Source organism: Mobula hypostoma, chromosome 9, assembly GCF_963921235.1.
Source record: "Mobula hypostoma chromosome 9, sMobHyp1.1, whole genome shotgun sequence".
Taxonomy (NCBI): Eukaryota; Metazoa; Chordata; class Chondrichthyes; order Myliobatiformes; family Myliobatidae; genus Mobula; species Mobula hypostoma.
The window spans coordinates 103,609,834-103,632,957 of NC_086105.1; the positions used below are offsets into that span (position 1 = coordinate 103,609,834).

Below are 23,124 nucleotides of genomic sequence, written 5' to 3' on the forward strand. Positions count from 1 at the left end.
TTGGTCATCTTTCTTGATGTCTCCTAATGTGGTATGGCGTAAAATTTTGTAAATTTAATAAACCCTTGTGAAAACATTGCTACATCTCTCCAATGACATTAACAATTGTAGGCTTAAAGTTTCTGGGCAGACTCACTAACGGTTGTATGAAATGGGTGCCAGAGGGCACTTACTGGGGTTATAGGAAGTTGTTAAAATTAATGAGGGACATGCAGTTTTTGGTTATTTTGGAATAATATTCATTGGAATATCATTGGAAAGCTACATTTACCTTACATACTTTTAGAAATTGTTTCCTGAGTTTTCTGTAGATTTATGTCATGGAGGATGTGGAAAGGAATGAATTGAAAGATGTGAGACAGTTTTTTTTATTGAGATGCAGCGTGGAATAAGCCCTTCCGGCCCTTTCGAGCTACGCTGCCCAGCAACCCCTGATTGGATCCTAGCCTAATCGCGAGACAATTTACAATGACCAATTAACCTACCAACTGGTACGTCTTTGGACTGTGAGAGGAAACAAGAACACCCAGAGGAAACCCACATAGTCACGGGGAGACATCCAACCTCCTTACAGGCTGTGGTGGGAATTGCACCCGGCTTGCTGGTACTATATAGCATTGCGCTAACCCCTGTCCTTCAGTTCAGTGCTGCATTTGTTTCATCTGGGAGAGATACGGCTTGTAATGGGAAAACTATTGTAAATTCAACTTTACTAAGGAAGCGTTGACAAATCTGCTTTTTCCTCAGATGCTGAGTTCCAACAGATTTGTATCATAGTGTACTACTGGTGTTGCAATGGCTTCAGTGTTTCTGACCTTTGTATCTAGTTCATTCCAATCTATCATAAGGAATGTCAACTTGTACTTCACTGATGAATCAAGCATGGTTCACAAGAGGGCAAAGTATTATTATTTTCCTAACAGACATGCAAGAAAATTAATCCTCTAAATATTTATGGATAGCAGGATTCCAAACATTAATATAGTTTGGCCATGTAGCCTCTTCCGTACAATTCCATTCCTTCGAATGCAGCAAGAACTTGAACTCTATCACTGTGAGAGCTGATACCATTTTGTGTTGTAACAGTTAATGCATTCCATGTTGATGGGAGCATTTAACAAAGTCTCAGCTACATAGATAGTCATCTACATTAGTCTTTTCAGTGCTGTTACATCATCCATGAACAGCAGCTCCATAGAGATGCAAGCTTTTGTGCAATCGTCTACATCAGCGGTTGCCAACTACCGGGCCGCGGACTGGTACCGGGCCGTAGAGCATGTGCTACTGGGCCGTGAGGAAGCGATTTGATTTGGTCAGCTGCACCTTTCCTCATTCCCTGTCACGGCCACTGATCAGCCATTACGCATGTGAGGTCATGACCCGCGCGTCATCCGTGTCAGGGCGGGAAGGCGATCAATTCCTCGAGCTTGCAAATGACGACGGGCTGAAAAGTATGTTTGACATAACATCTCTATCGGCATTTTGGATCAAAGTCAAGGCTAAATATCCTGAGATAGCCACGAAAGCACTGAAAACGTTGCTTTCATTTCCAACATTTTTCTGCAAAGCGGAGTTTTCTGCAATGAATGTAGTGAAAGCTAAACTGCGGAATAGACTGGACATCAGGAACCCCCTTCGAGTATCGCTGTCTCCCATCACCCCTCGATAGGACGGTGCTGTTGCAGGGAAACAAGCCCAGGGCTCCCACTGATTCAGCGATATTGGTGTGTTGCAATGATTTTATATATTCATACGGGGAAAATATGTGCTGTGTGATTAATATCCAAATATTACTTAAAATGTTATGATGCTATTGACTTATAAGTGACCTACATAACCATATAACAATTACAGCACGGAAACAGGCCATCTCGGCCCTTCTAGTCCGTGCTGAACGCTACTCTCACCTAGTCCCGCCGACCTGCACTCAGCCCATAACCCTCCATTCCTTTCCTGTCCAGATACCTATCCAATTTTTCTTTAAATGATCATATCGAACCTGCTTCTGCCACTTCTACTGGAAGTTCGTTCAACACTTCAAGCTCCCCTGATAATTGACTTATCATTATATCCATGTGAGGAAAATATGCGCTGTGTGTTTAATATTAAATTCGTTAGATAAACCCTTTAGAAACAAAATTGAGTGTATTACCCACTACCTATAGTCCGGTAGTGATTAACACCCAACCCAAGAACAGAATCGCCAAAGTGGATTTGCTGGGGGGGGGGGGAATCGGCAAGTCACAACGTGCATGCGTATTGGTGCCCGCGCAAGGCTTCATGGTCACTGTCGACGTTTCAGGCCGAGACCCTTCGTCAGGACTAACTGAAGGAAGAGTGAGTACTCACTCTTCCTTCAGTTAGTCCTGACGAAGGGTCTCGGCCTGAAACGTCAACTGCGCCTCTTCCTATAGATGCTGCTTGGCCTGCTGCGTTCACCAGCAACTTTGATGTGTGTTGCTTGAATTTCCAGCATCTGCAGAATTCCTGTTGTTTTTGTTCATGGTCACTGTAGTCTTTTGGGTAAACGCAATTGACTGCTACTCTTGTTTGTTGGCAACCCTACCCCCCCCCCCCCCCCAGTCGGCTGGTCTGCAAGAATATTGTCAATATTAAACCGGTCCACAGTGCAAAGAAGGTTAGGGACCCCTGATCTACATCCTTGTGTGACACTTCAGTTCATTAGAAATGGGAGACGATTAAAGTTCTGCATTATCAGTATAATCTGGTCCCTAAATCTCTCTGAGGCATGTGCAAATACTGAAAGGCTTTTATTCGCTGTACAATACGACCTCCACAGTGAGTGTCTGCCCCCGGACTGAGGGGGAGGGGCAAGGCGAACACCTTTATACAGGACTCCGTGGGAGGAGCCACAGGGGCAGTCAGCAGAGGGGCATGTCCAGACAGGTAACCGAGTTACAACATATATACATGGTTTACCACATTCACCCCTCCTTTTTTTTTAAAAAGAGTCCCGCGGGGTAAAGTGACGGACAATATTTACAAGAAGTATATTTACAGGTTAAGTCTATCAGGCGGTCGAGTCCGTCGCTGTGATCTACGTAGCACCGGTGGTGATTGCACCGGCGATGGCGGTTGTGCTGGCTCCGGCCTGACTTCAGGTGCCAGGACGTTAGGCGTCGGTAATCCTTCGTGCGTGTGCGTCGTGCCTGGTATGGGAGTGTCGTGTGGTGTCTGTGTAGGGCTTGGAGTGCGTGGTGTCTCGTGGGTACATACATCGGTGGGTACGGGGTCAATAGTCACCACGGAGTGTTCAGGGTAGGGGCCCGGAGCTCCTGCGGGCGCCAGGTCGCGGATGGAGACCGTGTCCTCCCGCCCATCAGGTAAAACCACGTAGGCATACTGGGGGTTCGCATGAAGTAAGTGAACCCTGTCGACCATCGGGGAGTATTTATTGCTCCTCGCATGTTTCCGGAGCAGCACTGGCCCCGGGGACGTCAGCCAAGATGGTAGGGTGGTTCCAGTGGTCGATTTTCTGGGAAAAGAAAAGAGCCGCTCATGAGGGGTGGCATTGGTGGCTGTGCGTAACAGGGAGCGGATGGAGTGGAGTGCCTCGGGAAGGACCCCCTGCCAGTGGGAGACCGGCAGTCCCTTTGACCTGAGGGCTAAGAGTGTGGCCTTCCACACCGTGCCATTCTCCTTCTTCACCTGTCCATTCCCCCGGGGATTATAGCTCGTGGTCCTACTAGTTGCAATTCCCCGAGCCAGCAGGTATTGGTGCAGCTCGTCACTCATAAACGAGGACCCTCTGTCACTGTGGATATAGCATGGGTATCCGAACAGAGTGAAGAGCTTGCGCAGGGCTTTTATAACTGACGTGGTAGTGGTGTCGGGGCAGGGGATGGCGAAGGGGAACCGCGAGTACTTGTCAATTACGTTAAGAAAGTACACATTGGGGTCGGTGGAGGGAAGGGGGCCCTTAAAGTCAACACTCAGTCGCTCAAAGGGGCGGGTGGCCTTGATGAGTGGTGCCTTTTCGGGTTGGAAGAAGTGCGGTTTGCACTCTGCGCAGACTTGGCAGTCCCTGGTCATCATCCTGATCTCCTCAAGGGAGTAAGGCAGGTTCTGGGCTTTCACGAAGTGGAAAAGCCGGGTGACTCCCGGGTGGCAAAGGTCTACATGTAGGGCGTATAGCCAGTCGATCTGCGCACTGGCGCATGTTCCCCGGGATAGGGCATCGGAGGGCTCGTTGAGCTTCCTAGGCCTGTACATGATGTCATAGTTGTAGGTGGAGAGTTCGATTCTCCACCTCAGAATTTTATCATTTTGGATTTTGCTCCGCTGCTGATTATTAAACATGAACGCGACTGAGCGCTGATCAGTTAGCAGGGTGAACCTTTTCCCGGCAAGATAGTGCCTCCAGTGCCTTATAGCTTCCACTATGGCCTGAGCCTCTTTCTCTACCGCAGAGTGCCGAATTTCAGGGCCTTGAAGGGTACGGGAGAAGAACGCCACTGGTCTTCCTGCCTGGTTGAGGGTAGCAGCCAGCGCAAAGTCGGAGGCGTCACTCTCTACTTGGAAAGGAATGGCCTCATCCACCGCATGCATTGCTGCTTTGGCAATGTCCCCTTTTATGAGGTTGAAGGCCGCGTGGGCCTCGGCAGAGAGGGGGAATGTGGTGGACTTGACCGGGGGCGGGCCTTGTCTGCATAGTTAGAAACCCATTGGACGTAATATGAAAAGAAGCCCAGGCACCTTTTGAGGGCTCTGAGGGTGTTGGGAACAGGGAGTTCCAACAAGGGGTGCATACGGTCGAGGTCAGGGCCAATGACCCCATTCTCCACGACACACCCAAGGATAGCAAGTCGGGTGGTCCCAAATACACACTTGTCCTTGTTATAGGTGAGGTTGAAAGATTTGGCCGCTTGGAGAAAATTTTGGAGGTTGTTGTCGTGATCCTGCCGGTCGTGACCGCAGATGGTGATGTTATCCAGATATGGGAACGTGGCCTTCAGTTGGCACTGGTCCACCATCCGGTCCATTGCCCTCTGGAAGACAGATACACCATTCGTGACACCGAAGGGGACGCGCAGGAAGTGATAAAGCCTGTCGTCCACCTCGAAGGCAGTGTAAGGGCGGTCCTCCCGGCGCATGGGGAGCTGATGGTAAGCGGATTTTAGGTCTATGGTCAAGTACACCTTGTACTGTGCTATCTGATTGACCATATCCGCGATGCGGGGTAGAGGGTACGCGCGAGCTGCGTGAACCTATTGATGGTCTGGCTATAGTCCACGACCATCCTATTCTTCTCCCCGTTCTGAACAACGACCACCTGCACCCTCCAAGGACTTGTGTTTGCCTCAATGACCCCCTCCCTGAGCAGCCGCTGCACCTCCGACTTAATGAAAGCTCTGTCCCCCGTGCTGTACCTCCTGCTTTTAGTTGCAACAGGTTTACAGTAGGGGGTCAGGTTGGCGAACAGCGGTGGGGGAGGGATCCTGAGGGTGGAGAGGCCGCAAGTGGCGTCGGTAGTGCGGCAGTTGGCATGATGTTGGGTGGGATGTGCGGGTTGGTGTGTGTGGATGATCAGTAGTGGGGTACGTGACATATCTCTACAAAACAGGGGTTTTATGACAGTAATTGGCGGGAGGGGCCCATCATACTCCATTGTAACGTTTTTCAGGTGGCTCTGGAAGTCCAACCCCAACAGCACAGGGGCACACAGTTGAGGCAAGACCAGTAACTTAAAGTCCCGATATTCTGTGCCCTGCACCACTAGTGTCACTACACAACCCCCCCCGGATGTCTGTTGTATGTGACCTGGAGGCCATGGTGACCCTCCAACTTACCAGCCGTATCATGAGTCCACAATGCTGCACTGTGGCCGGGTGGATAAAACTCTCCGTGCTGCCTGTGTCAAACAGGCAGCTTGTCCTGTGCCCCTCCACCAGGATGTCCATTATTGACCTTGTGAGCTGGTGGGGAGCGCTTTGGTCGAGGGTCACGGAAGCCAGGGTGGGGTCGCTGTCTTGGTCCGGCGTGGTGGGGTGTCCTGTGAGCACCCGTTGGTCGTAGGCGGTGGGAGGTGGCGCCGACCAAGATGGCCGCCCCCATATCTCGCACATGGTGGCGGTGTGCAGGGAAGATGGCGGCAGGCAAGATGGCGACCCCCACGTCTCGCACTTGGTGGCGGTGTGCAGGGAAGATAGCAGCAGGGAAGATGGCGGCCCCCATGTCTCGCACGTGGTGGCGGCGTGCAGGGAAGATGGTGGCAGGCAAGATGGCGACCCCCACGTCTCGCATGTGGTGCTGCTCGATCCCGCTCGCGGTTTTGACTTACAGACCTTGGCGAAGTGGCCCTTCTTTCCGCAGCTGGAGCAGGTAGCTTGTCGGGCCGGGCAGCGTTTCCGGGGGTGCTTCTCCAGTCCGCAGAAGTAGCACTTTGCGGACTCACGACTGGCGGCAGCCGAGGTCGATTCGCTGGCAGGTTGCGGGGTCTGCGGCGCCCACGAGGCCATTGGGGGATCACGTGCCTGGAGAGCCACGGAGTTATGCAGAGCGGCCTCCAACGTATCAGCCAGCTCCATTGCCAAACTTAGGGTAAGATCGGCTTTTTCCAGCAGCCGCTGGCCCACGTACACTGACCTGGTCCCCGTGACGAAGGCGTCTCTCACTAGGAGTTCTGCATGCTGCGCTGCCGTCAGCTCCTGGCAATTGCAGGCTCGCACAAGCGTCTGTAGGGCCTGGACGAACTCAGCACTCGATTCCCCGGGGCGTTGTTGCCGTGTTGCTAAACGGTGCCGAGCATAGACGCTGTTTATCGGCCGCAGGTATTGAATTTTAAGTGCGTTCATTGCTCCGTCGTAGTTCGGCTGGTCTCTGTCAGCGAATAGGCCCGTGGACTGACCCTGGAGAGTAGAACTCTGCGCTTAGCTACGGGGTCGGTCGCTTTAATCTCCTCTAGATATGCTTTGAAGCAGGCCAGCCAGAGTTCAAAAGCGTTTCCAGCTTTAGGTGTTTGCGGATTGAGGTCTAATTTTTCTGGTCTCAGGGACTGTTCCATGTTTTAAAATGTACAGCGAATAAAATTGAAGCACCTTCAATTACTCCAAAAGACTGAAGTTTGGTAAAATACTGAAAGGCTTTTATTCGCTGTACAATACGACCTCCACAGTGAGTGTCTGCCCCTGGACTAAGGGGGAGGGGCAAGGCGAACACCTTTATACAGGACTCTGTGGGAGGAGCCACAGGGGCAGTCAGCAGAGGGGTGTGTCCAGACAGGTAACCCAGTTACAACATATATAAGCAACATACATCAAAGTTGCTGGTGAACGCAGCAGGCCAAGCAGCATCTATAGGAAGAGGCGCAGTCGACGTTTCAGGCCGAGACCCTTCGTCAGGACTAACTGAAGGAAGAGTGAGTAAGGGATTTGAAAGCTGGAGGGGGAGGGGGAGATGCAAAATGATAGGAGAAGACAGGAGGGGGAGGGATAGAGCCGAGAGCTGGACAGGTGATAGGCAAAAGGGGATACGAGAGGATCATGGGACAGGAGGCCTAGGGAGAAAGACGGGGGGGGGGGGTGACCCAGAGGATGGGCAAGAGGTATATTCAGAGGGACAGAGGGAGAAAAAGGAGAGTGAGAGAAAGAATGTGTGCATAAAAATGAGTAACAGCTGGGGTACGAGGGGGAGGTGGGGCCTAGTGGAAGTTAGAGAAGTCAATGTTCATGCCATCAGGTTGGAGGCTACCCAGACGGAATATAAGGTGTTGTTCCTCCAACCTGAGTGTGGCTTCATCTTTACAGTAGAGGAGGCCGTGGATAGACATGTCAGAATGGGAATGGGATGTGGAATTAAAATGTGTGGCCACTGGGAGATCCTGCTTTCTCTGGCGGACAGAGCGTAGATGTTCAGCAAAGCGGTCTCCCAGTCTGCGTCGGGTCTCACCAATATATAAAAGGCCACATCGGGAGCACCGGACGCAGTATATCACCCCAGTCGACTCACAGGTGAAGTGATGCCTCACCTGGAAGGACTGTTTGGGGCCCTGAATGGTGGTAAGGGAGGAAGTGTAAGGACATGTGTAGCACTTGTTCCGCTTACACGGATAAGTGCCAGGAGGGAGATCAGTGGGGAGGGATGGGGGGGACGAATGGACAAGGGAGTTGTGTAGGGAGCGATCCCTGCGGAATGCAGAGAGAGGGGGGGAGGGAAAGATGTGCTTAGTGGTGGGATCCCGTTTGAGGTGGCGGAAGTTACGGAGAATAATATGTTGGACCCGGAGGCTGGTGGGGTGGTAGGTGAGGACCAGGGGAACCCTATTCCTAGTGGGGTGGTGGGAGGATGGAGTGAGAGCAGATGTACGTGAAATGGAGGAGATGCGTTTAAGAGCAGAGTTGATAGTGGAGGAAGGGAAGCCCCTTTCTTTAAAAAATGAAGACATCTCCCTCGTCCTAGAATGAAAAGCCTCATCCTGAGAGCAGATGCGGCGGAGACGGAGGAATTGTGAGAAGGGGATGGCGTTTTTGCAAGAGACAGGGTGAGAAGAGGAATAGTCCAGATAGCTGTGAGAGTCAGTAGGCTTATAGTAGATATCAGTGGATAAGCTGTCTCCAGAGACAGAGACAGAAAGATCTAGAAAGGGGAGGGAGGTGTCGGAAATAGACCAGGTAAACTTGAGGGCAGGGTGAAAGTTGGAGGCAAAGTTAATAAAGTCAACGAGTTCTGCATGCGTGCAGGAAGCAGCGCCAATGCAGTCGTCGATATAGCGAAGGAAAAGTGGGGGACAGATACCAGAATAGGCACGGAACATAGATTGTTCCACAAACCCAACAAAAAGGCAGGCATAGCTAGGACCCATACGGGTGCCCATAGCTACACCTTTAGTTTGGAGGAAATGGGAGGAGCAAAAGGAGAAATTATTAAGAGTAAGGACTAATTCCGCTAGACGGAGCAGAGTGGTGGTAGATGTTCCGTGCCTATTCTGGTTTAAAAAGCTATGCCTACCTTTTTGTTGGGTTTGTGGAACAATCTATGTTCCGTGCCTATTCTGGTTTAAAAAGCTATGCCTGCCTTTTTGTTGGGTTTGTGGAACAATCTATGTTCCGTGCCTATTCTGGTTTAAAAATGCTCCGTCTAGCGGAATTAGTCCTTACTCTTAATAATTTCTCCTTTTGCTCCTCCCATTTCCTCCAAACTAAAGGTATAGCTATGGGCACCCGTATGGGTCCTAGCTATGCCTGCCTTTTTGTTGGGTTTGTGGAACAATCTATGTTCCGTGCCTATTCTGGTATCTGTCCCCCACTTTTCCTTCGCTATATCGACGACTGCATTGGCGCTGCTTCCTGCACGCATGCAGAACTCGTTGACTTTATTAACTTTGCCTCCAACTTTCACCCTGCCCTCAAGTTTACCTGGTCTATTTCCGACACCTCCCTCCCCTTTCTAGATCTTTCTGTCTCTGTCTCTGGAGACAGCTTATCCACTGATATCTACTATAAGCCTACTGACTCTCACAGCTATCTGGACTATTCCTCTTCTCACCCTGTCTCTTGCAAAAACGCCATCCCCTTCTCGCAATTCCTCCGTCTCCGCCGCATCTGCTCTCAGGATGAGGCTTTTCATTCTAGGACGAGGGAGATGTCTTCATTTTTTTAAAGAAAGGGGCTTCCCTTCCTCCACTATCAACTCTGCTCTTAAACGCATCTCCTCCATTTCACGTACATCTGCTCTCACTCCATCCTCCCACCACCCCACTAGGAATAGGGTTCCCCTGGTCCTCACCTACCACCCCACCAGCCTCCGGGTCCAACATATTATTCTCCGTAACTTCCGCCACCTCCAACGGGATCCCACCACTAAGCACATCTTTCCCTCCCCCCCTCTCTCTGCATTCCGCAGGGATCGCTCCCTACACAACTCCCTTGTCCATTCGTCCCCCCCATCCCTCCCCACTGATCTCCCTCCTGGCACTTATCCGTGTAAGCGGAACAAGTGCTACACATGCCCTTACACTTCCTCCCTTACCACCATTCAGGGCCCCAAACAGTCCTTCCAGGTGAGGCATCACTTCACCTGTGAGTCGACTGGGGTGATATACTGCGTCCGGTGCTCCCGATGTGGCCTTTTATATATTGGTGAGACCCGACGCAGACTGGGAGACCGCTTTGCTGAACATCTACGCTCTGTCCGCCAGAGAAAGCAGGATCTCCCAGTGGCCACACATTTTAATTCCACATCCCATTCCCATTCTGACATGTCTATCCACGGCCTCCTCTACTGTAGAGATGAAGCCACACTCAGGTTGGAGGAACAACACCTTATATTCCGTCTGGGTAGCCTCCAACCTGATGGCATGAACATTGACTTCTCTAACTTCCGCTAGGCCCCACCTCCCCCTCGTACCCCAGCTGTTACTCCTTTTTATGCACACATTCTTTCTCTCACTCTCCTTTTTCTCCCTCTGTCCTTCTGAATATACCTCTTGCCCATCCTCTGGGTCACCCCCCCCCGTCTTTCTCCCTAGGCCTCCTGTCCCATGATCCTCTCGTATCCCCTTTTGCCTATCACCTGTCCAGCTCTTGGCTCTATCCCTCCCCCTCCTGTCTTCTCCTATCATTTTGCATCTCCCCCTCCCCCTCCAGCTTTCAAATCCCTTACTCACTCTTCCTTCAGTTAGTCCTGACGAAGGGTCTCGGCCTGAAACGTCGACTGCGCCTCTTCCTATAGATGCTGCTTGGCCTGCTGCGTTCACCAGCAACTTTGATGTATGTTGCTTGAATTTCCAGCATCTGCAGAATTCCTGTTGTTTACAACATATATACATGGTTTACCACACATGGTGTAAGAGGAGATCCACTGGGAGTTGACTTGTGGGGAAGAGATGGCCTGGAGGCCATCAGTCAGTAATAGCACTCAAGTAATCAACTAAGGAATCCAGAAACACCCTCTTTACTTAGTGAGAATGTAGAACTCGCTACTACAGAGAGGTTGGAGTGTGTTCAAGAGGAACTTAATAAGCACATGAGAGACGAAATACGAGGCTGTTCTGCTGATGGATGTGGAAGAGCAAAGAGCGGAGCATTCTTAAACATATAGGCCATTCGGCGCATCAAGTCTGCTCTGCCATTCTATCATGGCAGATCCCAGATCCCACCGAATCCCAGACATCTGCTTCCTCGCCATATCCTTTGACACCCTGACCGATCAGGAAACTATCAACTTCCGCCTTAAATATACCGATGAACTTACCCTCCACTGCATGCTTGCGTGGACTAGCTGGAAGCTGTACTGTCACCCCATGGTTTGGATTGGAGGATCGGCAGGAATTTCCAAACCCCAATGGTGTCGGCAAGGTACCACAGGCCTTAAGTATGCAGCCACTTCCGTCATGATAAAGTAAGAACATTCACAATTGAATCCTTTAAGAAATATCCATGGTGGTTTGCTTTAAGAGATTTATTGCATGTCTGGTAAATGCAATCAAGTAATGCATCATGCAATTGATAATGCATAAAGGCATGAATTATTTCACATCTTTAAATAGCCTCTCAAGAAATAGTGTTGTGACAATGTATTATTTACAGTTAAGGTAGAAGAAATTGCAATGTATTTTGATCAATGAAATTCCATTAATGTTCTGGATAATCACCAAAGTGTTGTGTTCCACAGAGGTACCGCTGATTGGTTTGGGGTTAGCAAAGATAGTGATACCACCCAAAAATGGCAGAGGAAGAGCCTTCGCCACTGCAGCCAGAGGTACGGCAAGCTTAAATCACACGTCATCCGTGAAATGGAATTACCTAGTCAAGACAACATCTCGCTCACCAGCACTGAAACCCCCCCTCCTCTCTATGTGGGGCCACAGTTTGGCATGCAGAAGGTAAGGCTCAGATAACAATCGCTAGACTATCTGTTTTATTGCTGATAAAGGTTAATGAAGAACAGGTACCTCGATATTTAATTCTGCTTAAGGCTTATGTTCTGCTGAATTGAAGCAGTGGTTGTTAAAGCCTTTTCAAGTAAAAGTGACAGCCAGTTCCAGCTGCAGAAATGTCAAACAGTGAAGATTCCTACTGAACTTCAATTATTAATTGTGCGAGCGGTGATGGTTACTGGGACTCTGCCAGAGTTAATAAATCTGTGCCTTGGTCTTCATCAGTGATTGTTGCACAAAGCTGCTTGGTTTAGTTTCATTTTTAGGCTACCTTATTGCTTAATTGTTTTATTAATTAGGCATAACAGTTAACATTTCCTGAATATTTTGACCATTAATTTTGTTACAACAGAAGTAAAAGAGCATTATTGAGGGCAACAAGCAGTGTACTGGATGAACTCAGCAGTTGATCAGGAGGACTCGATACAGGGTCTGAAACTGAAGTGTCAGCAATTCCTTTCCCTTCACAGATGCTGCTCGACCTACTGTGTTCCTCCAGCATGTTATTGTTTTGGTTTTGCTCAGGATTCCGGTGTCTGCAATCTCCAATGTCTCCATGCTGATAGGCTAGGCTACTTCACTACAGATTGGAACAGCAGCTGGCAAGTAGTAAACACAAGAAAGTCTGGAGATGCTGGAAATCCAAAGCCTCACACACAAACGGGTGGAGCAATTCATCGGGTCAGGCAGCATTTATGGAAATGAATAAACCAGACAGTCTTGGCCCGAAACATCAGCTGTTTATTCATTTCCATTGATCCTGCCCTCCTGAGTTCCTCCAGCATTTTGTGCATGTTGCAGACGTCAAGTAGACTTGAATGTTGGATGATAAATTGCAGCCAGCCACCTTGCCGGGCAAAGGCCCAGGACATTTGGGTGACTGTCACAATGGAAGGATCAGCGATTTCAGGAGGATGTCAGAGGAATCCATTTTATCCCTCGACCTGATGTACATGATTGGGAATTACTCTGAGAGTGACAAATAAGGAGGTGTATGATTGATTTTTGCCCATCCTTTTCTAAGGGTCTAGAGACATTTTCTGGTGTTCCAAATGGTAAGCTAACTCAAGTGAGAATAAAGTCACTGATGTATTGATCAGTTGTACATCAGGCAGTGTGCATTGAACTGAGTAAGTGCAAATAAATCATTCAAAGCCTAATTAGTTTCCATTGATATATTATCCTCTGTTCTCTGATTCTGCATGTAGTCATGAGGTCTCAGTGTTGTGTTCCTTATACATAATCTATTGGTAATTTAGATAAAACTTCCCCTAATAATGGTTACAGTCTGTCATTTTTTCCATTTTACTAGAAGTACATCAGGCTATGGAAAAAATGTTCAAATGAAATAAACAAGTTAAAAATAAGAACTTAAATAATTGGAAATAATTAAGTGGAGAGCTATGTGGGGGAGTGGAAGCACTAGATTAATCTTGGAGGAGGTTAAATGGTTTACGCAATGTTGTGGGCTATAGCACCTGTACTGTTCAAGTGATTTGTAGAAAAAGATTACTCGTTCTTGGCTTTCAACACCAATGCCTGCAGATAGATCATCTGGGTGAATGTATAGGTGGATTCTGTGTTGAATCGTACTTGGTTTAGAATCTCAGAGCAGACTCTGCAACGTATGTACTGGTAAATCCCAGGAAATTTAGATTCCATGAAAAGTGGAGAGAAACCAGGAAATTGGCAGTGAACCTTAAGCAGAAAGATCAGAAGCCCCAAATTCACCCACAATTTGTGGTTTTTAACAAAAACTATCAATGATCCTTATTAAATTTTCTGAAATGGAAATTTAATATGATATATGTGCAGTATCTGAAATACATCTAATGGAAATGTTTGTTTGATGATGAACTTCAATTAAAAATAAATTACAAAAGAAAAGAAGAAAGAGACCATCAATTCATTTTTTCCACACCATCAACAAAACGTCATCTTGGAAAGGGTTAGGTGTTGTTTTTAATGATCTGTCACCTGTAGGCGAATCCTGTAACCCAATATCCAAGGACAAGCATGATCATCGATTGACAGCTGAGTTTATTTTTCAATCTCTCAGTGAGGAAGTCAATGGTCCAGTTGCAAATGAAGTCACAGAGACCCAGGTTTTGGAGCTTAGCTGAGGCATAGTAGGCAAACTGGTTGGATGGAAGACTGTTAAGATAGCAAATGTTGACACAAGCAGCAGAAGTGGATGTTTTGGAGGGCTGACAGATTTAAAGTGGTGGCTAGGTATAATTCATCTGGTTTAGATATTATAATACCAACTGCAGAGAGAAGTAAGGTTCGAAGTTGGAGGTGAGACCAGAGTCTTCCTTTGATGTGAGTCTTGGAGCACTGCAAATGTATCCGTACTGAAAATTGAATTGCAATACAGGCTTGTCATGGGAGGTTTGTGGAGAAAGATTTCAAAAGAGTTAACAGTTAGGCTAGTATGATCTAATAAATAAGAGCCAGTACCAATTTGTTAAGGGCAAATTGTTGGGCCTGGCTGAGTTATTTTTAATGCATTGCACTGATAGTTAGTATAAGGGAGTTTTTATGAGTGTTTGATCACACGCCACATAATCTTCTTGAAAGAGAAAGTAGGAAGTGTGGATACAAAAATAGCTACGATCTTTGATTGAAGGCATACAGTGGAGATTCCAGTGCTCTTTTTGATGCACATTCATAAGTCATAGATGATGGAGGTGCACTGAGCACTGATAAAATCTACTGATTAGAATGGTAGGCCACAGCCAGCACAATTAAAGCAACAGGTAAAGTTGGTACATTTGTCTTTCCACACGGACTGGATGGTAGAATGTGATCCCACTGCCAGTGTTGTATTGGGTCATTCCCCCTCTCCATATCACCCACCCTTCCACACTCCCAAACTCAATGGAGTGGAAATCTTCATTCCAGTGGAGGTGACCAGCATAAAGAAAAGGAAAAAAAAAGTGTAAACTTTTTTGTTTTTATCTATTTTAATATTTTCTGTGATCTCTTAGTGTATTCTGGAGACCGTTTAGTCTGGTAACTGAACATCTCTCAGAGAAACCTCATCTTGGGCATCAAGTGGGCACAGACTGCCTACGCACAGTCCTCAATGTATGTGGCTGGGCATCAAGTGCACTGTTCACCACACAAAAAGCAGCGTTGACTGTTCCAGTGATCGTCGCATCCCTGATGCTCTTTTCTTTAAAAAAAACCACAATTTTTATGCACAATGCCAGTCAGGAAAGCTATCTGCCTCTCAGGTGAGCAGCCAGTGTTTGTAACAGCAGCAGATATGAGAAGGACTCTGGGCCTTCTCACGCAAGGCAGCCGGGCCAGACGACATCCCAGGCTGAGTGCACACCAGCTCTCTGGTGTCTTCACAGACATCTTCAACACTTCACTCATCCAGCCTGCTGCCCCCACAACTTTCAAATCAGCCAACATCATCCCTGTACCACAGAACTGTACACAATCAGAATGAAACAACTACCGCCCTTTGACATTGACACCAATCATCATGAAGTGCCTTGAATAGCTAGTAATGGTTCATATCAAAAACATAACACGTCTGTCATGCATAACACGGAAACAGCACTGCAGAGGACAGGAAGGCTCTACAACAGGTTATCAAAACTGCCCGACACATCACCAGCCAACCCACTATCAAGGCCATTGTACATAAAGATGTCGGATAAAGGCCAGCAACATCGTGAAGGATCCCATCCACCCTGCTCATGGACTGTTTGTCCCACTCCCTCAGGGAGGAGGCTGTCTAGCATCTACACCAGGAGCACCAGACGCAAAAACAGTTACTTTTCCCCAAGCAGGAAGGTTAATCAACACCTCCACCCACTAACACACCCCTCCACAACCCTCACCATCACTCCTTTATCATTTCCTGTCAGTCACCTAATGTACAGAGACTGCTGTGCCTAGGTTCACTCTATGAACATATAATCTAACTTGTGTATTTACTGTGTTTTTATTATTATTTTTTTTTTGTGCTGCATCGAATCCAGAGTAACAATTATTTTGTTTCTCTTTTACACTTGGATACTGGAAATGACATTAACCAATCCAGAATCTCATAATATTTTATTGACTGTGATTGTGTACTGCTAACTTATTGTTTCTGAAGATTGAATGCTTTTTAAAAACCATTACAGGGCTTAGGGCTTTGGCCTTGCTTGGGGCCTGCTCATCAGTGAGGCCTTGTGGCTGCAGTGGCTCTGAGAGGACACTGGAATGGAGAGTCCCTTTCCCTTCTAGTTTTGTCAAAGCAGGATCCATAGAGTTCTGGCCTGTTTCTGTGCATGTTACTTGCTATCCACAAGCCCTGGTAGAGGTGGGTGGGGTGGAAAGGGAGTGAAATATCTGTGGAATCCAGATCTGTTTTGCATACTAATGAATTTTATAATCTGCGTCCTAGTGCCATCTGTATTATGTTTGAATGACCGGAGCTACAAAGTCCCCAGTCCCGGCATTTGGATTTCTGGCGAATCTCCATAGCTGGCACGAGGGTGTTTATTGTAGGTGTTAGAACTCTGACTGTGGTGTCCTATGTTTCAGGAGTTTGTTGTAATCTATAAACCCAATTCCAGAAAAGTTGGGATATTTTCCAAAATGCAATAAAAACAAAAATCTGTGATATGTTAATTCACGTGAACCTTTATTTAACTGACAAAAGTACAAAGAAAAGATTTTCTATAGTTTTACTGACCAACTTAATTGTATTTTGTAAATATACACAAATTTAGAATTTGCTGGCTGCAACACACTCAACAAAAGTTGGGACAGAGTTAAAGTAAGATTGAAAAGTGCACAGAATATTCAAGTAACGCTGATTTGGAAGACTCCACATTAAGCAGGCTAATTGGTAGCAGGTGAGGTATCATGACTGGGTATAAAAGTAGCGTCCATCAAAGGCTCAGTCTTTGCAAGCAGGGATGGGTCATGGCTCACTCCTTTGTGCCAAAATTCGTGAGAGAATTGTTAGTCAGTTCAAAAGGAACATTTCTCAATGCAAGATTGCAGAGAATTTAGGTCTTTAAACATCTACAGTACATAATATTGTGAAAAGATTCGGAGAATTCAGAGACATCTCAGTGCGTAAAGGGCAAGGTTGGAAACCACTGTTGAATGAGCGTGATCTTCGAGCCCTCAGGCGGCACTGCCTAAGAAACCGTCATGCTACTGTGACAATTATAGCCACCTGGGCTCGGGAGTACTTCGGAAAACCATTGTCACTCAACACAGTCCGTCGCTGCATCCAGAAATGCAACTTGAAACTGTATTACGCAAGGAGGAAGCCATACATCAACTCTATGCAGAAACGCCGGCGAGTTCTCTGGGCCCGAGCTCATCTCAGATGGACCGAAAGACTGTGGAACCGTGTGCTGTGGTCAGATGAGTCCACATTTCAGCTAGTTTTCGGAAAAAATGGGCGTCGAGTTCTCCGTGCCAAAGATGAAAATGACCATCCAGATTGTTATCAGCGAAAGGTGCAAAAGCCAGCATCTGTGATGGTATGGGGGTGCATCAGTGCCCACAGCATGGGTGAGTTGCATGTATGTGAAGGTACCATTGACTCTGAGGCGTATATTAGGATTTTAGAGAGACATATGTTGCCATCAAGGCGACGTCTCTTCCCGGGACGTCCATGCTTATTTCAGCAGGTAAAAGCCAGACCACATTCTGCACGGGCTACAACAGCGTGGCTTTGTAGACACAGAGTGCGTGTGCTTGACTGGCCTGCTGCCAGTCCAGATCTATCTCCTATTGAAAATGTATGGCGCATCATGAAAAGGAGAATCAGACAACGGAGACCACGGACTGTTGAGCAGCTGAAGTCTTATATCATAGTCATAGTCATACTTTATTGATCCCAGGGGAAATTGGCTTTCGTTACAGTTGCACCATAAATAATAAATAGTAATAAAACCATAAATAGTTAAATAGTAATATGTAAATTATGCCAGTAAATTATGAAATAAGTCCAGGACCAGCCTATTGGCTCAGGGTGTCTGACCCTCCAAGGGAGGAGTTGTAAAGTTTGATGGCCACAGGCAGGAATGACTTCCTATGACACTCTGTGTTGCATCTCGGTGGAATGAGTCTCTGGCTGAATGTACTCCTGTGCCCACCCAGTACATTATGTAGTGGATGGGAGACATTGTCTAAGATGGCATGCAACTTGGACAGCATCCTCTTTTCAGACACCACCGTGAGAGAGTCCAGTTCCATCCCCACAACATCACTGGCCTTACGGATGAGTTTGTTGACTCTGTTGGTGTCTGCTACCCTCAGCCTGCTGCCCCAGCACACAACAGCAAACATGATAGCACTGGCTACCACAGACTCATAGAACATCCTCAGCATCGTCCGGCAGATGATAAAGGACCTCAGTCTCCTCAGGAAATAGAGACGGCTCTGACCCTTCTTGTAGACAGCCTCAGTATTCTTTGACCAGTCCAGTTTATTCTCAGTTCATATCCCCAGGTATTTGTAATTATTCACCATGTCCACACTGACCCCCTGGATGGAAACAGGGGTCACCGGTACCTTAGCTCTCCTCAGCTCTCCTCAGCTCTACCACCAGCTCCTTAGTCTTTTTCACGTTAAGCTGCAGATAATTCTGCTCACACCATGTGACAAAGTTTCCTACTGTAGCCCTGTACTCAGCCTCATCTCCTTTGCTGATGCATCCAACTATGGCAGAGTCATCCGAAAACTTCTGAAGATGACAAGACTCTGTGCAGTAGTTGAAGTCCGAGGTGTAAATGATGAAGAGAAAGGGAGGCAAGACAGTCCCCTGTGGAACCCCAGTGCTGCTGATCAGTCTGTCGGACACACAGTGTTGCAAGCACATGTACTGTGGTCTGTCAGTCAGGTAATCAAGAATCAAGCAAGAATGGACAAAATTTCCAATTGCAAATCTACTACGATTAGTATCCTCAGTTCCAAAACGATTAAAAAATGTTATTAAAAGGAAAGGTGATGTAACACAATGGTAAACATTTCTCTGACCCAACTTTTGTTGAGTGTGTTGCAGCCATCAAATTCTAAATTTGTGTATGTTTACAAAATACAATTAAGTTGGTCAGTAAAACTATTGAAAATCTTTTCTTTGTACTTTTGTCAGTTAAATAAAGGTTCACGTGAAATAACATATCACAGAATTTTGTTTTTATTGCATTTTGGAAAATATCCCAACTTTTCTGGAAATGGGGTTTGTATATCAAATCCAACTTCAGCTGGCCATTATGCCCCATCTTTGGGACTGTAAATCAGAATTGTGGGGAGCCTATGGGAAAGGTTTGTAGGGTAGAGTTGATGGATGGCAATGTGGGAAAAGCTGGTGTAGGGTTATTTTCTGTGGAACACAGAAGTTTGAGAAGAGCTTTGATGAAGGTACAATTTTGGATCATGAGCCACTTTGGAGTTCCTGAAATACTGGGGCTAGTAGGCAAAGGTACAATGATCAGAGTACAGATAAAGCTGTGCAGCTTTTTTTTCCCACAATATAGTTGGGATTTGTTATACTATTCGATGATGTTAATTTTGTTTTTGTTAAAAAATATCCCTGAAAAATTATCCTATTAATTTTCAGCAGTGCCGTCACATGCACATTCCCTTGAGCACTCTGTCCTTCCATGTTTGGCTTACTGCATAAAATTATGATTTTGCATTTAATGTACCAGCAGAGTACACAGAGTAACTCTGGATTGTGCTGCTAGATTTTGCATGGTTTGTTGAACCATATTGTGTGTTCTTATGCATTTAAATCAGTGTAAATCCCATTCATATCCTCGATCACTGAAACTGATTTCTGTTTATGGCAAGCGTTACATTTTTGATTGTTATCGTTGCATAACATTTGTTTTGTACTGGTTAGAACTCCTGTAATATTTGTTCAGGGTTTTGCAATGCAAAGTCTTGACGCGGTCCCACGATCCTACAGAGTTACAAGGATTGGAATTGCTCCCAGAATTGTCCAACATTAGCCAGTAATGTTTGGTGGAGTCCACTGAATAAAGGCCAAATGTTTTCCCAGGCAACCTTAGACAGAGTTTAACAGGGACATGCAATGTACTATCTGCTGACTGATTCAATGCATTTTACTGATATCCACCTTCTGGTTTTGAAATTACTGTATGCTGGAAAGTGAGTGAATCTGCGACAGTAGAGTCCAAGCCTTCAAGAGTTGAGTGCACAAACACCTATCGTCTCTGGGAGGGAAGTCACATGCTTCTTCATAAGCTATCATGAAGGGGACCAGGATGGCAATGCTTGGTTGTTGGTAGGTAGGATTAATACCTGACTTTCAAGAGCACTTGTGAGTTATGTCCCGGCTGGACTTAGTCCCTAAACTGCTGGAGAACAGTGTGGAAAGAACAGGTGCTGTTTTCTCCCAGTAGGGATTAGTTTTTAGTTCCAAGTGCTCCTGCCACATTTTGTCACCCTGCAACCTTATCCTTCAATCTCTTTGAATTATGGGGGGACAGCATGCTTATAAATGTCTCTCTCCAACAGACTTCATCATAATCATCATGACTACAGTATTTCTACTATTTTTTAATGTTTCTTAATTGTACATATGATTTTTTTTGTGTTCTATTGCTGAGCAGCAGTGAACCATCTGATTGGCCTATCAGAGTTCTCTTTGGGAACTAGTTGACTTGATCAACATTTCTGATCTGGCTATTGTTCACGATTGCACTTAATGAAAAAAAGAATTCCCAAGCAGAAGGTTCTATTTTCTAATTGGAAAGTTTGATCTGGAATTCTGAGTAGAATATTGAGCAGCATTTAGTTGGACTGCCTGCTGTATCTCTAAATAAATAAGTTACACAGATCAAACTGTCTATCTGAGACATCCGGTTTTAATTTGAGTAATTTAGCTTTGTTGTCTGCTGACAGTTTAATTGAGGTGTTGCAGGGTTGTAATATATGGTGATGTGATAAATACTTTTCTCAGATGCTCTTGATGTATGGAAGAGAAGGTGAAAGTGCCCACTCCCTCTTGGGAATTTCATGTCATAGCTTACAGGATATAGAAATATCCCAAAGGAGCAGAGCTCTGCTCCTTGTCAGTCATTCTTTATAAATTATACTTTTGGTCTAGGTGAGAATTTTGTGTGACACATAGTTGGAACATGAAGCGGATTACAGCAAATTGGTCACACTTTATATACTCTGTACAATTCTCAGCCGATTTTGTGTCGAGACAATATGGTATTTTGAACATCTTTACCTGGACCCTTTTGTTTACTGTGAATGACGTCATCTTAAAGAGCAGTTCATAGTCTACATTTTACTTGGGTTAATTGTTCAATCACTACAAGATTAAAAGTGAAGTAATCTTGGTTTATCCCTTCAGAGAAATCATCATGTTCCCTTCTCCTCCCACCCCCCAAATTATGATGCTAGCTGTTTGTTGGATGTAGTTGGTGTTTTTTTTCCTTCGCCAGTAATTGGAAATTTAAAGAAAAGTGTCTACAAATGTTCAAAACCTGAATTGAAGTCAGAAAATGTTAGAAATACAGCAGCTGTGCAAAGATAAACAGAGGTAAAGTTTCAGATCAAAGACAAATTTAATTTTTTTAATGTGGTGTAAACTTCAATGGGGTCATTTTCAGCCAGCATATTTATTTATTTATTGAGATACAGAGTGGAATAGGTTTTTCCAGACTTTCGATCCCCGCTGCATAGCAATCCTTCGATTTAATCCTAGCCTGATCACGACAATTTATAATGACCAATTAACCTACCAACCAATATGCCTTTGGACTGTGGGAGGAAACTGGAGCACCTGGAGCAAACATATGTGGTCACGGGGTAAACTTCCAAACTCCTTACAGACTGTGGCAGGAATTGTACCCAGGTCACTGGTACTGTAAAGCTTTGTGCTAATTACTAGGCTACTTGCGCATCTGAGACCGTTTCAAAGCATAAAGCCAAGTTCCAATCTTCAGCTGCCATGGGGAGTCTCTGAGCCAATAATTCTCCTCTATTCACACAGTCTTTGGCTGTCCAGTGAAGTCGGTCAGTTTTTTTTTAAAACTGTCTAGTCCATTCCTGACCACTTGCCCTACTTTTTTTTTGCCATCCTTGGCTGATTGTTGAGTGGTGTTTGTAAGGATACTAAACTGCTAATTACGTAGCCAAAACCTCCTATATTACTGTTTCTGATCTCATGTAACCATTTGTGCTTACTGCTTGTGTGATTTGATTTTTATTTCTGTAGGTTAATTTTTTTTCAAAAACAAATCACCCACCCTTTCTGTTAACAAGGAGGATTTTAAGGGAGTCCTTCTGTTTTTGAAGCTTAGAACTTGCCAAATCTTTGTGTTAGAACTGGTAGTTGTGTTACCTCAGATATGCATTTCTGCGCCTCAAACTATCTTGTTTTTGCGACCATTTTATTATTAAGAAATAGCAATTCATGTTGATTATTTCTAGGATCTATTAATACAGAATAATTTATTTTAAACTAAGTTATAGTGCAGAGGAAAATTCTTAATAGTTTCCGTGCTGTTCTTTTATTGGGCTTAATTTTGCCTCGCCAGCTGTTCAGTTTAAGTAGTTTAACTGCATAGCTATAATAGTATTTCCTCTCCGTCTGTGAATAGACATGTATTTTCCAACAGTTGTGTGTCTGTCTGCCTTCTAACGTTTTAAAAAACGTTTCAGCAATTAGTAAGAAAAAAACTGCAGTCCAGTTGATAATATCTTTTTAAGCTATCCTGGGCTCCAAGCATGGTGAATACAAGAGGGAGTGGACACTGAAGGACTTTGGGATGTGTTTATTTGATGGCCATTTGAAAGCTCCCACCCACAAGTATGTCAACATGTTGGAATGACTACTTCAATCCAGAATGTAATCTTGTGGCACTGCGTGAACAATAGAATTGCTCTCCTGCTGCAATTTTTTTTCCATAACGAATCTCAGTGTAATGTATAAAGGGTCGTTAGACTGGGGGAGGCTGGCAATGAGTTAGAGGGCCAGGCATGATTACATGTTTGCGAGAGTGTGTCTGCTCCTCGATCATTTAAGCCCTTGGAAAAGTTTGCTCTGTTAACAGACTTTCAGTCCTCTTTATTCTCCTGCATGCTTCCAAATCGTAAGCCAAACAAAATCATTGGAGGGAGAGGGAATCTAAATGGATTGGAGGAGCAAGAATCTGAGAAATGATTAAAAATAGCAGTGCAAGTTAAAGCAAACCAAACGCTGGTTTTTATTACTTCAG

At 45.8% G+C, this 23,124-nt stretch overlaps 1 protein-coding gene across 5 annotated transcripts in view; it reads left to right on the top strand.

Moving 5' to 3' along the window:
• The window catches only part of rhbdf1a (rhomboid 5 homolog 1a (Drosophila)), a 387,291-nt gene that overhangs the window by 294,914 nt on the left and 69,253 nt on the right, over positions 1-23,124 (top strand). For all 5 annotated transcript variants that reach the window (XM_063058802.1, XM_063058799.1, XM_063058803.1 and 2 more), the window contains one exon: positions 11,632-11,842. In XM_063058802.1, the coding sequence (XP_062914872.1) occupies positions 11,632-11,842 (211 nt within the window). The remainder of the gene's footprint in view (positions 1-11,631; positions 11,843-23,124) is intronic.